The sequence below is a fragment of the Globicephala melas genome, chromosome 1, assembly GCF_963455315.2.
Source record: "Globicephala melas chromosome 1, mGloMel1.2, whole genome shotgun sequence".
NCBI lineage: Eukaryota > Metazoa > Chordata > Mammalia > Artiodactyla > Delphinidae > Globicephala > Globicephala melas.
Window position 1 is genome coordinate 75,957,602 of NC_083314.1, and position 16,132 is coordinate 75,973,733.

Consider the following 16,132-nt stretch of genomic DNA (forward strand, 5'->3'; position numbering starts at 1 on the left):
GAAGGCCCCGCCCCCACAGCGCGCCGGGTCCCAAAGAGGCGTGGACCTAGCCCATGACTCCGACTCCCGCACGGCCAGCGCTGATCTGCACAGCGGCTTCACGGCTACTGTGCAAAATAGGAGCCGAGGCCCGGTCCGACCGCCTTGGGAGCCGCGCCTCCACCCGGCCCTGGGTCCCGATGCCTTCCTAGCAGCTTCACTGCCCTCTGGCCTCAAGTCAGCCGCCCCGCTCTGTCGGATCAGGCGGGCCAGTTCTCCCGATTGCCCGGCTCACCCTCCTGTACCGGACCCCCGCGAAGCGCGGGCAGCAGGCGTGTACAAAGCATTTTATTAAACAGGAAGGAGCGGGTGGGAGAGCCAGCAGGACGCCTCTTCACTCCGCGTAGGTAGCATCGTCGTTGCTGTCGCTGTAGGCGGAGGAGGAGAGCTCCTCGCGGGGTGTGCAGACCGGGCACCGCTGCCGCATGTCGTTCCAGCACGACCGGCAGTACACTGCCTCGCAGTCCGGCGTAGGGCACACGTAGGACTCGGGCGTCTCGGGTGCCTGGCACACCACGCATCGCCTGCGCAGCCAGGGGCGCAAGAGGGGCAGGCAGCGGCGGTGCAGGATGTCCGCCAGGTGGCGGCGCTGTTGGGAGGCAAGGGGGGTTTAGAGCCTGTTAGCGCTTCTTGTCTGAAGTCTCAAGGCCTGACTATGCCCACATGTTGGAGGAAGCTAGATTGGGCAAAGAAGACCCCTGGAGGGCGAGGGTGCTATGCAAGTGGGTCCTAGAGAGCCTCCCTCACTCCGTGATGGAGAGTGGGAGGATGAAGCCTCGATTCTCTCCCAGCCAGTAACAGCAACTACCAGCATCACGTTACCATAAATCGCCTTATTTGATTCTCACCGTGGGGCTGAGAAGTGAGTAGGACAGATAAGACTATCACTGTTGTGTTCCCCCCCACTTTACAGATGAGAAAGATGAATCTCATAAATGTTAAGTGACTTCCCCAAAGGCACAGACTGAACAATCAAACCTGCCTGGACGCAGGTACCCTGATTCCAAATCACAAGCCTGGCTCATTATGCTCTCTCGCTCTCCCACCCTCTCTCCGCACAATTGCCAGGAATTCTCAGGCCACCTTACCAGATGCTCTTTGCTCAAGAAACTCCAGGGGGCACTTCCCTGGTGGTCCAGTGGTTAAGACTCCGCGCTTCTGACGCAGGGGGCCCAGGTTTGATCTCTGGTCAGGGAACTAGATCCCACATGCCACAACTAAGAGCCTGCGTGCTGCAACTAAAAGATCCCGCATGCCGCAAAGAAAATCCCTCAGGCAGCAATGGGGATTCCGCGTGCCGCAACTAAGACCCAGAGCAGCAGCCAAATAAATAAATAAATATTAAAAAAAAAAAAAAAAAAAGGAACTCCAGGGGTTGGGACTTCCCTGGTGGTCCAGTGGCTAAGACTCCATGCTCCCAATGCAGGGGGCCCAGGTTCAATCCCTGGTCAGGGAATTAGATCCCACATGCCGCAACTAAAGATCCTGCATGCTGCAACGAAGATCCTGTGTGCCTCAACTAAGAGCCATTTATTTATTTGGCGCAGCCAAATAAATAAATGAATATTAAAAAATAAAAAAGAAAGAAAGAAGCTCCAGGGGCTCCACTGCCTGCCAAACAAAGGCAGAACTCCTGGGCTTGGCCTTCTGAGCCTTCCACAGTCTGGTCTCTTTCTAGCCTCTGCTCCAACTTACCCCTCCCTGAAATTTGCATCTTCTGTGCCACTTTCTCCTTAGACTAGCTCTGGCACTTGGCATTCCCTTTGGACTCTGAGTCTTTGCACATTCTGTTCCCTTAGCTTGGAATGAATGCTCTTCACATTTCCATCTACCCATCAAAATCCAGTTAACTCCATGATCTGGTCATGGAATCATAGTATGTTCATTTTCAGTGAGTTTCTTAGGAGGCTGGATCAAGATGGTGGAATAGAAGGACATGGAGCTCACCTCCTCCTGTAATATGTTCATTTTTTCATCAGACATTCATTCAGCCCCTACTGTGTGTCATGGGAGTTGGGGGATCTAGGCACTGGAGGAAAAAGTTAAGCAAACACAGTCTCTCACTTTTATGAGCTTTGTTAGGGCTGATTAAATAAGAGTGACTGGGTGGGATAGGGAGGGTGGGAGGGAGGGAGACGCAAGAGGGAAGAGATATGGGAACATATGTATATGTATAACTGATTCACTTTGTTATAAAGCAGAAACTAACACACCATTGTAAAGCAATTATACCCCAATAAAGATGTTAAAAAAAAAAAAAAGTGTATGGACAGGGCTTCCCTGGTGGCGCAGTGGTCAAGAATCTGCCTGCCAATTCAGGGGACATGGGTTTGAGCCCTGGTCCGGGAAAATCCCACATGCCGCAGAGCAACTAAGCCCACGCGCCACAACTACTGAGCCTGCGCTCTAGAGCCTGTGAGCCACAACTACTGAGCTCGCATGCTACAACTACTGAAGCCCGCACACTGAGAGCCTGTGCTCCACAACAAGAGAAGCCACCACAGTGAGAAGCCCGCGCACCGCAACAGAGAGTAGCCCCCGCTCGCCGCAACTAGAGAAAGCCTGAGCACAGCAACAAAGACCCAACGCGGCCAGAAATAAATAAAAAATAAATAAATAATTTTTTAAAAAGTGAAAAAAAAAAATAAGAGTGACTGCCACTTGTTTTTTAAATAGTATTGGGCACTGTACCAAGAAACTGTAAGTAAATTAACTCAATTCAAACAATAACCATGTAAGGCAGATATTGTTGTTATCATCTCTTTTTCAGGCAAGAAAACTGATGCTTGGAGAGGTGATCACTTGCCTAGGATCACACAGTGACAACTAACACGCGTACAGAATTTGCTATGTGCCTGCACCGTGACAGTGAAACTCATTTAATCCTTACTACAACTAGATGGAGTAGTTAACTCCATTTTACAGAAGGGAAAAACCAAGGCTCAGCATTTATGTGTGTTCAAGATCACACAATTGTCATAGTAATAAGGGGAGGAGCCGGGATTCAAACCCAGGCTCTCTGGCACCAGAGCCCCACACCTGACCACCACTCTATCTCTATTACTGATCTCTAGTGAGCAGGCCTTACAGATCTGTCCAAACTCCCCATTCTTCAGAGGAAAAACTGAGGTCCAGGGAAGACCATGGCCAAGGTCACACAGCTTAATGAGGGAGTGTGGACTGGAGCCTGCTTCTTCCCACGGTGTGCTCTTTCTGTACACTGCGTGCCCCTTCATGAAGCCTCCCTGATCCCCAGCCCACCTGCTTCCCCTCATCCACCAATCTCCCACCCCACCCACCGATGGGACTGCACTGAAGTTCTGGTCTGAAGCCCTCTCAGAAGAACCTGTGGCTTTGTCTTGGGTCCCTTGTTTCTGACGAACCCCTCTTGCTCTCCTTTGACCTGATGGTATCAAATCTGAGTCCCCTTTTCTGCCTGCTTCCCAATGGTCCACTTAGGATCTCAGGCTGGGCTGAATCCTGGGGCACAGAGATGGACACAGCCTTGACCTCCAGGAGCTGGATGACCAGGGCCCTTGGCATGCATTCCATCAGAACTCACTGAGCATCAGTAGGCCTGGGGCCTTGGTGGGGGCTGGGTGGACTGAGGGGAGATGCCTGTCCCCCTCAGTTCTCAGACCCAGCCAGGGGCACAGGCCTGGACTTACAGGAGCCCTCTGCTGTCGTGCCCGTCTCACGATGGTGGCCCTCCTCAGTTGGGTGAAGGCTGCTCTCTTCCTCAGGAGATCGTTGTAGAGGAAAAGGATCCGCTTCTTCTCACGCTGGGGCCAGGGAGACAGTACAGAGGAGGAAGACATTCCCCAAAGATGGGGCTTGTGGGGAGCTGGGCTCAGGCTGGTGTGTTTGTGTATGCAGGGGTGGAGAGGGCAGGGTGAGGCGTACCTTGGGGAAGTAGAAGGCTACGATGACCCTCCGGAGCCGGTAGCTGAAAGCTTGGAGCAGGCAGAGACACACTAGCAGGCCGCTTGGTAGTGCAGCCCTCAAATAGGCCCTGGTACTCAGGGGCACGGGCTGGGGCAGGCAGGCTGGCAGAGGAGGCAGGCCTGTCAGGGATCTGGCCAGGACCAGCCGCGGCTCTGGGTTGAATTCCCCATACCAGTGGGGTGTGGGTTAAATGTCTGATTACCCTGTTCTCCTCCTGCCTGCCCCTCACCCTGCAGAGCTGTGCTGTCGGACTATAGCCACTAGGCCCATGAGGCTATTTGCTCAACTTGGCACAGATGTAGAAATTTTCCATCACGGCAGAAAGTTCTGTTAAACAGCACTGCTCCAGAGGGCTGGGACCATCTGGCCCCAAAGCCCCAGCCCTCAGACTCCTCTGACCCAAGTCTGTCATCCTCCAAATCTTCAAGCCTGACCTGATGTTCCCTAGTTTAATTTCTCCAATGCAAGCACGCCAACCCCCATCTTGCCACAGCCAAGGCCCAGTCCCCCAACTCTTTGTCTTGGAAAGACCCTGGCCCTCCCAGGCCTCAATTCCTCTGATCCAAACTTTCAGCATCACTCACGCATGTTGTTGGATTCCACCACCGTCTCCGAGGAGGTGTTCAGGGCTCCGATGGTATTCCGAAGAAGCCGGGCAAGCATGGAGTCTCCCCCGACTTTCACCTCCAGTTTATGACTGCCTGAAGCCAGGATAGGGAACGTGGTGTGTGTGGGGCGGGGAGTCAGGAAAGAGTTGGAGTTAAGGGGATGGGGCAGGTTGGGGACTGGATGTAGGGGAGAGGTCAAGGCATACAAATACTTCTCAACTGCACGGGACTTTCCATCCCTTCACTGAGTACTAATTCCTCCTTCTGGTAGATATAAAGGGGGGTGGAAACAGAGGGCCCCAGTGACAGCTGTCAGGTTGCAGGGTTGATATTTGACCCTAAGGAGGACAGGGAGGGGCCGAGATGCAGAAGGAGGTGACGAAATTGGAAGAATTGGGGAGGGGTGTCTGCACAAGGGTGGGAGTTCTCCAAGGGGGTGTCTCTTGGGCCTGGAGCCTGGAGTGGGGACTGGGCTCACTGCGGAAGGAGTACTGCACGAAGGAGTGGTGGCGGATGGTGTCGAAGATGGAGTAGAGAGCCCAGTCCAGGCCACACAGCAGTAGTAGCAGCAGCAGCACGGGCAGTGTCTCCATGAGCTCCTTCATCTGCCCAGGGAGCAGGAGGGTCAGAGCTGGGCAGCGCCTTTGGCCCTGGCATGGAGTCCCCTCTGACGCCTTTGCCCTCCCTCCTGCAGATCCCGCCTCTAGTAGGATCCAGGGGCCTCCCCTTCGTGCCATCCTCACCACATTTCTCATTTCTGTGGCCTGGATAGTGGGGTCCCAGGGGAAGATGACGGTTTTCTTCTCAGCGCTGCGGAGTGGCAGCAGAGTCCGCTTGCCCTGGGAAAAACGTCCACATGGTGAGAGCACTGAGCGCCCTCTCCCTTTCCCCTCTGTCCTCCTGGAGCGTGAAGCCACACAGGGCACAGAGCAGGGCACCCTTGGGCAGGGCTGTGCCCACTCACCAGCTTCTTCCTGCGTTCATCGATCTGACAGAAGTAGGTGCTGATGTAGATGTTGTCGAAGCGGATGTCCCCGTTATAGCTGTCCACATAGGAGAAGCACCTGTGGACGAGGGTGTCTCCATCGCCTCCAGGTTCACCCACCCCCAACCATGGTCTTCCCTGACGCACAGTCAGCTGGCCACCCAGCATGCACCGAGCACCACCTGCGTGCTCTGCCCTGCCCTCCAGCAGTCCACGGTCCAGTGAAAGACATGCACATACACACTGATGAGACATAACAGAGGTGAGGAGGGGAGGGAGCGTCGTGTAAGTGCATGCGTGTGCCTGGGAGGTAGGGGAAGGTTTCCCAGGCATGGAACTTCCAGGATGAATATCAAGCAGAAGAAACAGCAGGAGCAAAGGCACGGAGACAAGGAAACCCCTCGAGGTTGAAGAAATCACCTGATCCATTGACTCCCACGTTCACCTCTCAAGTCCCTGCCTCTTGGCTGAGCCCTCAAAACATCTCCCGGAGGTCACTTCAAGCAAAACTCGTCTCAAGCATCATTTCCCTTCTCCTCTGACACACCCTTGCGTGTGGCGATGTTTTCCGTGTGTGCGTGTGTGTGCCCGTGCAAATGTAACTCTCCTCTGTGTATCTCCCAAAGTCCCACATAATGACTCAGTTTCCTGAGGAAAAAATGTTAATTGTTGGAAATGTGTTTAAAACTGTATAAGTACATTAAATAAGCTCTGTAAACCGTGAAACATAAGTTCCAATGCTGTTGGTTCTGGGACCCTGTAAAAATCCACATCTTTGCCTTTAGAAGTAACTATAAATGCAAAGAAAGACTGTGGGCGCCCCCTTGTGGAGAGACCTAGCGCTGTTGGGCCTGGGCCTCCTGAGTCTGGTCTCCGCCCCTCAGCCAGCTCAGCCCCTTCAGTGAGTGACCTCACCCAGGTTGAAAACCTGGAAGTGGCTTTTGACTCTGTGCCTCCTTCCTTCCCTCCCCAAGCTGGCTCTGAGACCTGCTGCACCTTCCCCCTACCTCCCTCCATCTCAGGCCAACTTCCTGCCACGCCCCACTCCACTCAGGCTCCCTAATCTCTGACCCAGTTTGGCCTCCCTGCCTCCAGGCTGTCCCAGTCCACCCTGCAACCTTGCAACTGTGGGGCAGTTCAGGGCCCTCCTGCAGGGATTTCCAGACTGTTCTGGCCATGCCCACTTCAGCCCAGTCCTCAACCCCAGCCTCTGCCTTCCACATCCCACAAATGCCAGATTCCTGGTCCAAGAGAACACCTTTCCTCTTCTTGGCCGTAGCTCCCCATCTGCAGCCTTTTGAAGCCCAGTTATGGCCCTTGCAGGGGCCCCTCCTCAGCTCCCATACCAGTCCCGAGAGCCAGTCCATAGTACAGCCCTTGAACCATCTCTGTTTTGTGGATGCCTCGCCTGCCTCCCCTAGACCCTGAGCTTCTTGAAGGCAGGAATATGGCTCATTGATCTTCGTCGTCCCACAGGGCCCTGGGCACACACATAACCACTCACCTGCTGTCACTCTAAGCCCCACAAACAGGGGCAGAGAGAGCAGGCGCCCCTGTGGCCGCCCTTGCCCAGCCCCTGCCCATCTCAGGCATTTGGGGGTGGAGACAGGAAATAAAGGGTCCAGAGGTCAGCAGGGAAGCTGAGTGAGGCTCAGGGCAGCCCAGCTGGATGCCAGGCTGGGTGGGGTTGAGGACTTTGGTCCAAATGGAGGGAAAGTAGCAGCCAACGCAGCGGGGGGGAGAAAATGAAAGCAGAGTTGGACGATAAAAATGGCACAAAGTCAGAGCCAAGGGGAATATGAAGGGCAAGGAAAAAAATCAAAAGTCAAAGCTAAAAGTGGAAAAAAAAAAGTCAGCGTTGGGATAAAGGCCGGAAGGAGGTAGATGAATGAAGACGGTCGCCCTTTTAAGGTGGTGGGAACATGGGTAACTGTTTCTTCTGACAAAATGTCCACATTTCTCTTACCTTTGGGTAAACAGCGATCCCAGCTCTCTAAAAAGGCAAAGTTAAAGGCGCAAGAACATTCACCTTCAGAGTCGGAGGAGGGCCCTGCAGCTCCATTCTTAGGGCCTCCCTCAGGGCAGGTCTCCAATCCGGAGCGGAGGAAGGGGCATCTGGGTGGAGGTCAGGACTCACGCGTGGAGGACGAGCAGGAAGGTGCAGGAGAGCAGCACGTGCAGCAGCCCCAGGATCCACTCGAGCCGGGCCTCCTGGCGTCTCACGTAGTCCCGCACCTCGGTGCTCACGTGTTCCCAGCTCGTGTTGAGGCCCAGCACCCCAGCCCGCTTCTCTTCCTGGTGGACGGCCCGGGTGCCGACTCAGAGGCCCAGACCCAGCCTCCCAGCCTCTCTGTGGCTTCTCTCCCCTGATGCCCCGCTCCTGTCCCCAGCTCTTCCCAGGACCTTTAGGAGTTGCCGCTGTCTTCTGTTCGCTGCCCTCCTTGACACAGTCTTTCACCTGTATGAGCTGACACCTCCTCACACCTGGCCGACCACCCATCCAGAGGCAGGTCCCTGTGCCCGCCGCAGGCTCGGCACCCTCCCTCTCCTGTCACCCAGTCCCAGCACTACTCCTCGTCTCTTCCCCCTCCCTCACAGCCAGCCACCTCCCTCCCGTGCCCGCTCCCTTGCCCTTTTCCTCACGCCCTGTTCCCTGTGCCCCCCACCCTCACACTGCCCCTCTCCTACCTTGAGGTTAATAGTGGCTGAAAATTCCCCCTCCAGGCCGCGAAGAGACTGATTGAGGGAGTCATAGGTCTGCCCAAAGTTGCCTTCCACTGGGATGCGACTACGGCACCAAACTTCCATCACTGGTGGACAGGGGGGCCAAGTTAGGGGCCTCCCTGGGCCTGGCCTCCAGTCCTCCCTTCCCGTGATCCTCTTCATGCTGCTTTTTTGTCTCTCTGCCCATGACTTTCTTTCTTTCTTTTTTTTTCTGCACTATGTGACTTGTGGAATCTTAGTTCTCCCACCAGGGATTGAACCTGGGTCCTTGGCAGTGGGCGTGCAGAGTCCTAACCACTGAAAGTCCCAGCCCATGACTTTCTACCACCCTGAGTCTTTCCCCTCTTTACTCTCCTTGAATTCTTTCCCCCATTTTTTTCACCTGTCTATAACCATACCAAACACTAACTAATTATGATAACCGATACTTAATAGAGCAATTCCTCTGTGGGCCAGTTGTTACCTGCTTTACATGTATTATCCCCTTAAATCCTCAAAACCCCTAATGGCATGAGTACTATCATTATGCCCATCTTTCAAATGAAGAGACGAAGCTGGTCAGCTGGAAGGGCTGGACCCTGAGGATGCTGTGTCCTCAGAGCCGAAAGCCTCCCCTCCTGAAGGCCTTCCTGCCCTACACCTACCCAGTGGTCCCCAAGGACTCAGATCCCTAGCCCTGCTGCTCCCCTCCCTCCTGCCACTATGCTGACCCTTGGCAATGCCACAGAAGAACTTGAACTTCATGGGCAGGCAGAGCAGGTGGTTGAGCAGTGGGACCCAGATGCGTTGAAAGCACTCTCTGTACTTTTGGTCAAACCAGCGGCGGCAGTTCATCATGGCCTTGTTCACCACATCTGCGGGAAGGGGCAGTGCGGGTCTGAGGTCCCCACACCCTGATCCGGAGCCCTGGTCCGGCGGCCCTCCCTGCCCTCCCCTGCCCAGGGATCCCCCTCACGGGAGCAACGCAGCTTGGTCTTCAGCTCATACATCTTCTGTGTAGAGAGGCGGTGTCTGAAGGCTGAGGCGCGGAGGGTCTCTCTGGCTGGGGCTGTCTCCTCCGAGCCCTCGGCATCCTCGGGCGCGTATCCACTCTCACTGCTCACCTGGGCATCCAGTTCCTCAAAGGTGTTGGTGATGTTCTGAGTCTTGGCTTTCAATGACTCTTTGCTGCTCTGGGGTCGGAGGGAGGAAAGGGGTCAGGCATGCGAGCTTAGAGCTTCTGCTGCCAGACAGCCTGTTCCCCTGTTAGCCAAGCTTTGGGCTCTTACCTCAAGCCTATAGGGAGCCTAGGCCCAGAGATGGCCTCTCGCCTCAAACAGTCCACTGTTCATAGTGCTTGGGAGCCCCCTCTCCTCCCCAGGTGCCTCTGCTCTGCTTACATCCCAGGCTCCCAGCTCCTCCTGAGGCCTCCCATCCCAAGTCCTGGTTAGTCAAGGAAGGGTTCCCCAGGTCCTTGGACTTCACCCTTCATCACTAACCTCTCAGGCCACTGTGCCATCTCAATGTCCCCGACTCCCAAGCCCCTCAGCCCTTCTCTCCCCAACTCCTCAACTTTCCAATTCTTCTAATCTCCAGTACCCAATTCCCTCATCCCCTGATCCTCAAAGTTTCCAAACTCCTCAAGGCCAGGGCCCCCAGTTTCTGACATTCTAGCTCATCTGCGCAGAGTACCACCTACTCAGGTGTTTGGAAGTGTGTGTGTGGTGTGTCCCAGTGGCTGCGGGCAGGGGCTCTCCTGGCATTGAGTGTCCAGGGATCAGGGCACATCCTGCAATGTTTGGGAACAGTTCTGCCAAAAATGCCAGTACCGCCCCCATTGGGAAACTGTAAGTCCAGGGTCCCAGCTCAGGTCATCTAGGCCCTGCGGGGAGAGGGACCCCTAGGCCCTGCCTGTGTAGGGTCCTGACCAGCAGGTCCTTGAACACTGCCCGCAGGGGGGCTGTGGAGACACGCCAAGCCGAGCGGGTGTTGTTGATCTGCAGCTCCACAGTGCAGCCGAGCGATGCTATCACCTCATTGAGGTTGTGCCGCAGGTTGGCCACTGGTCCTGGGGGAAGATGCCCTGGTAGATTATCTCCCTCTAGAGCCAATTAACTTTCTTCAGCCCATCCCTAGCTCCTGCTCTGCGGGCAGTGACCACCTTCTAGAACTGTACACTGATGGGGCTCAGAAGCTGGTGAGAGGTCATCTCATTCAACCCCTGATGTTTTTCTCTGTGTAAACTAAGGTGGCCCAGAGATGTGAAGGAACTCTCTCAGGGACACACAGCAAGTTGGAACAGCTGGGATTAGACCCCCCACTCTTTCTCCTTCTCCAGGCCTGGCTCTCAATGGATGGCCCACCCAGGGTCACTGCTTCAGTGTCACTAACTGGTACCCAGGGGCACACACTCACCCTCATAGATGGCGGCCAAGGCGTATCCAAGCACAAAGAGCCGGCCCTCCTTGCCCAGCATCTTGGGTACTAGCAGGAGGCTGGCGCAGCGGATGTGAGGGGAGGTACCCCAGCCTATGGCCCCCAAGCCTGTCAGGAGAGCCCAGGAGGTGGTGAGGCAGAGTCAGGACGCTAAACCACCAGGTTTAGCAGAGCACACACCGCCCCCCCCCCGCCCCGCAAAACTCCCTTCTAGAACCATCACTGTACTGCCCTTGTCCCATTTACATTGACTCTGATAGGCCTTCTAGACCACTCATTCATTCATTTATTGAAGAGCCATTTACGGAGTTCGACTGTGTGGCAGCCTGTGGAAGGGCTTGGAAAGATGGCTAGAGATTGAAAAGCCATGGTTGGTGATTGACTTGGTGTGTGTATGAGTGTGTGGGTTTGTGTTAGGGAAGGGGGCCAACACTTCCCTTTTCCAGGCTGGAGTCACACTAACCCTAGGTACTGAGGGAGAAGAGAGAGCAAGAGAAAAATTCTGGAAACAGGCACCGGTGCTCAGAGCAGTGAGAAGAGAGGCCACAGCCACCTCAATATTCCCCGTGCTCTGACACCTACAGCACTCACCATCTCGGTCCGTAATTTTAGCCCTTAATCGTGTACCTCCTGGTATGTTTTAGCAGTTTCACATGTGTCTCCCTGTGGTCTCTGCAGGGAGACAGTGAGCTCCTTGAAGCTCGTAATCCAGGGAGAGAGACAGACGGGTAAACAAATGACTGCAACACCAAGTGCTAAGTGCACAGGGAGGTGCTTATACAGAGCTGTGGGAGCCAAGGAGGGAGCGGGTATTTCTGCGGGGGCGGGTGGGGCTGGGAAGGCTGGACAAAGGAGGTGATGTGTCAGCTGGGCCTGGAAGATGAGTAAGTGTTGTTAGGCATTCCAGGCCAAAGGAACAGCATAAACTGGTCAGGGAACCTAGAAGATTCCTGTGTGGATAGAGCGTTCTCCCAAGGATCGCCAAAGCAAATCCCAAGTCCTGACTCTTCCCTCCATCTGCACTGCCCTCATAGAGTCCCCAGCGTCTCTCACTGGGACTAACTAGTCCCCTAGCTCCTCTCTTGCTAACCTAAACTTCCATTTTCACAAGGCAGCCAGAGGGATCTTGTAAAAATGAAATCCGATCATGTCCCTTTTCCGCTGGAAACCATGCAGTGACTTTCCGTCTCACTTGGGAACAAATCCAGACTCTCCTAATACGGTCGACCGACTCTCGTGATCTGGCCCCTGACTACCTTCTGAAGTGATCTCATGCTCCTCAGCCCTTTGCCCACCATGTCCGCCCACGCTGGCCTACTGCTGTTCCTAGAACTTGCCAAGCTCATTCCTCCTCTCAGGTCTTTGCCCTCGCTGTTCCCCCTGCCAGGAGCACTCATCCTCCTAGAGTCTTCACCTGGCCGGCTCCACCAGTCTTTTGGCCAAGACTCAAGCTGAGGATGACAGTGGATAAATAGTTGTCCTACATTCTGAGGATGATTGATTGTTGACCAAGCGTTGCTCTACGTTCTAAAGAGAGCCCCGTGGAGCTTGCTGGTCCCAGTCTGGGCTTTACCAAAAGAGCAAAACTGGTTTTTCACCCCTCTACCCCAACCAGTCTATACAAAGGCAAGACCAGAAATCTGAGTTTTCTGGACATAGAGAGAAGTGGTTAGAGTAGGCAGACATGGGAGGAGAGTCTGAGGAGAGGATGGGTGTTCACTTCCTCATGCCCAGTGACAGACTCCAAGAGAACCCTTCTGAAGCTGGTGCTGCAAGAAGGGGAACCCGGCTCATCCCTCCCAGCTGGATGCCCGCTGAGCTGCAGAGCCTGGCAGGGCCACCCCAGGGCTGTCACTGGAGCACAGAGAGGGAGGAGAGTTCACGGACGTGCTCAGCAGGGCCTCCCGGGAGTGTCAGGGAAACATGAACATGGAGGGTGGTACTCGCTTCTCATCATGACAGGGGAGAGGGCAGCTGCAAGGGGCCCTGCTTTCCCAGTTTGGCAGGGCAAGGATATGTGCATTTCCTTTGGGACAAGCAGACGTGTGGAGGGTATCAGGCCTCAAGCCATCCCTCCGGGATGGGGACCCTCTGCCTGCTTGGGTGGAGGCATCTAAAGGTAAGAGGCTGCAGGTGGCCTGTAGGAGCTACAGGGAGCTTCATTCGAAGTCAGTCAAAGAGAACTGCCCTCAGCAGGAAACTGGGCACTGTGCGGTCCACACAGAGCCTCCAGCGGGACCATGAATGGGCCCCCTGAGACAGCCAGGATGTGAGCACTCGCCGCACAGAGGCGGTGGAATTCAAACAGTATCGATGACTTCAGACTTTTGTCCCTTTTCCTCTAATTCTTCTAATCCCCTTTCTGACATCAGAAGAACCAGAAGGGGAAGGAAGTGGAGAAAAACAGTGAGTGAGCAGGCCGTGCCCCCTTCTCCACCGCGGGACCTCACGCCAGGGATCAGGCCTGAGCTGCAGGGCAAGGGGGCGGTAAGGAGGGAAGATGTTTGAGAATGGACGTGAGATTGAAATCTTGACGTAGACTGGATTGGACCTCTTAAACCCTAAAAACAGTCATAATTACTGAAGCAGGACTAGGTCTTCTAGATTAAAATCACCAGAAAGCTAAGGGTCTGTGTGAGAGGTCATCAGTGGGAGAAAGGTTGGAATACAGTGGTCAGGGAAAAAGTAGTTTCCTGTTGGTATCCCATAGAGGTAGATCATTCAGTGAACCGGGTATGATGCCATGTCCGAGCCCCTTGCCTGGGACAGTGTTAGGAAGGGACACGTGCTGTCGCTCTGACCAAAGAGGTGTGGGGGAAGTTGGTTGGGGGGTTACGGGAAGTTTTCTTTGTTCTTATAAGAGACATGAGGAAGGAATGTTCTGCTCTTTTGACACTCCTGTATGAGGATGTGATGCCTGGATTTGCTGCAGCCATTTCATGACCCGAAGAGGAATGATGTACAGACCAAAGACGGCAGAGAAAAAAGTCAAAAGGAAGCTGGGTCTTGGTGGGTTTACTGAGCTGCTAAATTATCCAAACTCCAAAACCACTCTACCTTGAAACTTGTTATATGAGATGATAAACTCCCTCTATGGTTAAACCACTTTTAGATGGGTTTTCTGTTCTTGCGGCCCAACACCTCCTGATACGACGTCTCCAATCAAATGTCACCTTCTCTGAGCAGCCTTCCCTGACTACTCAAGCTAGCTCCCAATCCCTTTCTATCACATCCCCCTGGTTTACTTTTTTCATAACACTTGTCACCATCAGAAATGCTCTTGTTTATTTCTTGTTCATGTGTTGTCTAACTCTCTGCACTAGAATGTAAACTTGAAAGAGAACGTAAACTCTGAAAGAGCTGGGTGTGCGGGTGTGGGGTTGGGGAGGGGGGAAGTAGTTGAAGGGAATTAAGAGGTACAAAATTCCAGCTGTATAATAAATAAGTCACAGGGGTATAATATATAGCATAAAGAATTTGGCCAATATCCTTATTGACCAAAATATGGCCAATATTTTATAATAACTTTAAATGGAGTATAACCTATAAAGATATTGAATCAATACGCTGTACAGCTGAAACTAATATAACATTGTAAATTAACTGTACTTCAATTAAAAAAAGAACATGGCCAATAATACTGTAGTAACTTTGCACAAGGACAGATGGTTCCTAGACTTACCATGGTGATCATTTCATAATGTCTGAAAATGTCAAATCACTGTGTAGTACACCTGAAACTAACATAATATTGTACAGCAACTATATGTCAATTAGAAAAAAAAAGAAATCATTATAAAAAAAGAAATCATTAGATTTATATTGTAGCTGTCACTGCCCATGTATATATACAAGTATGCACTATACATTACAATGTATGTATGTGTGTGTAATATGTGTTATATATATTATAAGCTCTAGGAGTGTAAAATTTTTTTTAAAAGTGCTGGGTGTTTGTCAACCTTGTCCACTGCTGAATCCTTAGCAAGTGCTCAGTTAGTGTTAAATGAATGAATGAATTGAATTTATCAGGAGCAGCAGGAAACAAGACCAGAGAGGTCAGGAGAGATGGCGATTATGAATGGTCGTGGGGTTTGGACCATATCATGGGGGTAATAGGGAGTCCCTCAGATTGGGGAGACTCTAGTGGGCAAGGACTGTGTCTTCTTCTGTAGACTGGGGGCCTCTTCCCTCCTCTCAAAGGCCAAAACAAGGCTGAGGCTACAAGGGACACTTGGGAACAGAAGAAACAAGTGCAGACTCCGCCCTGGGCACCCAGAGCTGGGCTGTGTCCCTGTCCCTAGCCCGGCACTAACCCACCAAGCCGTACAATGTCACCATCTTCTGATCTTCATAGATGTTCATAGGGTTCACCAGGAGCTGAAAGAGACCTAAGGATACAGGGTGAAGCCAAAGGTCAAAAGATGGGGCCCTACGGCTTTCCTGGTGGTGCAGTGGTTGAGAGTCCGCCTGCCGATGCAGGGGACACGGGTTTGTGCCCCGGTCCGGGAAGATCCCACATGGCGCGGAGCGGCTGGGCCCGTGAGCCATGGCCGCTGAGCCTGCGCGTCAGCAGCCTGTGCTCCGCAACGGGAGAGGCCACGACAGTGAGAGGCCCGCGTACCGCAAAAAAAAAAAAAAAAAGATGGGCCCCATCCCTGACGTCTGCCCTGTACTCACCTATGGCCAGGAGCCCCCCGGCGCCTGCCCCCAGCAGGAGAGCACTGACCGGAAACTCGCCCGGCTGGCGCCACAGGAATCGGCTACAGGAGACGGGCAGCCCCCAGCTCAGGAACCTCTGCACCGCTGAAGGGTCGAAGAGTTTAGCCCAGCGAGGCCAACATACTACGCTTCCGACTGGGGCGTGATTCATTAGGTTTAGGGGCTTGCAGCGGGGTAGAGGCTGGGGGAACCCGGATGAGGGTGGCAGGAACTTGGGGGATCCTGAAGGAGGATGAGGGACCCTGGGGAAGTGGGGCAGACATGAGCGAGAGAAGAAGAAAGGGCTAGGCCGGAGGAGGGCACTGGATGAGGGGGTGGAGGCTGGGGGACCCCAAAGTGGGGGAAGGTGCTGGGGTCCTGGAGGAGAGATTGGGTGAGAGGAGTGGGGGCTGGGAGCCGCTGGGAGTCACTGGGAAGGGTCGGGGTCTCTGGTGACTGACTCACTGGTGTGGGGTAGTTTCCTTTTTTGCCCTTTTGCTCCGTTCTGATGAGGTCTGATGGCCATGTGTGCTCTGGATGAACCCTCTCTCATCCCAGAAGTCTCCTCGAAGATGTCCTTGGACGAGAGGTTCTGCTTCTGTCTCCACCGCCTCACCCACAGCCTGTCTGGGGTCTGTGTCTTCGAATCCCTCTGCTGTGAAATGTGGAGATTAGAGACGTACCTATCCCTTTGCAACTGGATAAAGAATTCCAA

The 16,132-nt window shown here is 53.8% G+C and overlaps 1 protein-coding gene and 1 non-coding gene across 3 annotated transcripts; one reads left to right on the top strand and one right to left on the bottom strand.

Moving 5' to 3' along the window:
• Positions 1 to 22: 22 nt before the first annotated feature.
• On the bottom strand, positions 23 to 15,943 carry DCST1 (DC-STAMP domain containing 1). 2 transcript variants are annotated; one of them, XM_030842029.2, is made up of 16 exons: positions 15,883 to 15,943; positions 15,397 to 15,522; positions 15,033 to 15,107; positions 10,696 to 10,824; positions 10,209 to 10,348; positions 9,257 to 9,473; positions 9,012 to 9,155; positions 8,266 to 8,387; positions 7,715 to 7,872; positions 5,557 to 5,656; positions 5,336 to 5,431; positions 5,071 to 5,197; positions 4,569 to 4,685; positions 3,943 to 4,085; positions 3,708 to 3,821; positions 23 to 628 (listed from the first exon to the last, which is right to left on the bottom strand). In XM_030842029.2, the coding sequence occupies exons 1-16, from the start codon at positions 15,941 to 15,943 to the stop codon at positions 374 to 376; spliced, it is 2,124 nt and encodes a 707-aa protein (XP_030697889.2). In that variant the 3' UTR covers positions 23 to 373. The 2 variants fall into 2 exon arrangements, with proteins under 2 accessions (XP_030697889.2, XP_060154665.1); XM_060298682.1 differs by lacking the exon at positions 15,033 to 15,107.
• TRNAR-UCU (transfer RNA arginine (anticodon UCU)) lies at positions 1,164 to 1,236 on the top strand. The gene has a single exon. It is a non-coding gene; the product is annotated as a tRNA-Arg (tRNA).
• Positions 15,944 to 16,132: the final 189 nt, after the last annotated feature.

Coding starts and splice junctions, on each gene's coding strand:
- DCST1 (XM_030842029.2), bottom strand. CDS start 15,943: ATGGCCATCAGACCTCATCAGAACGGAGCAAAAGGGCAAAAAAGGAAA. Junction 15,523..15,882: donor AAGGAAACTACCCCACACCA/GTGAGTCAGTCA, acceptor TCGACCCTTCAG/CGGTGCAGAGGTTCCTGAGC. Junction 10,349..10,695: donor CTTGGCCGCCATCTATGAGG/GTGAGTGTGTGC, acceptor ATCTTCCCCCAG/GACCAGTGGCCAACCTGCGG.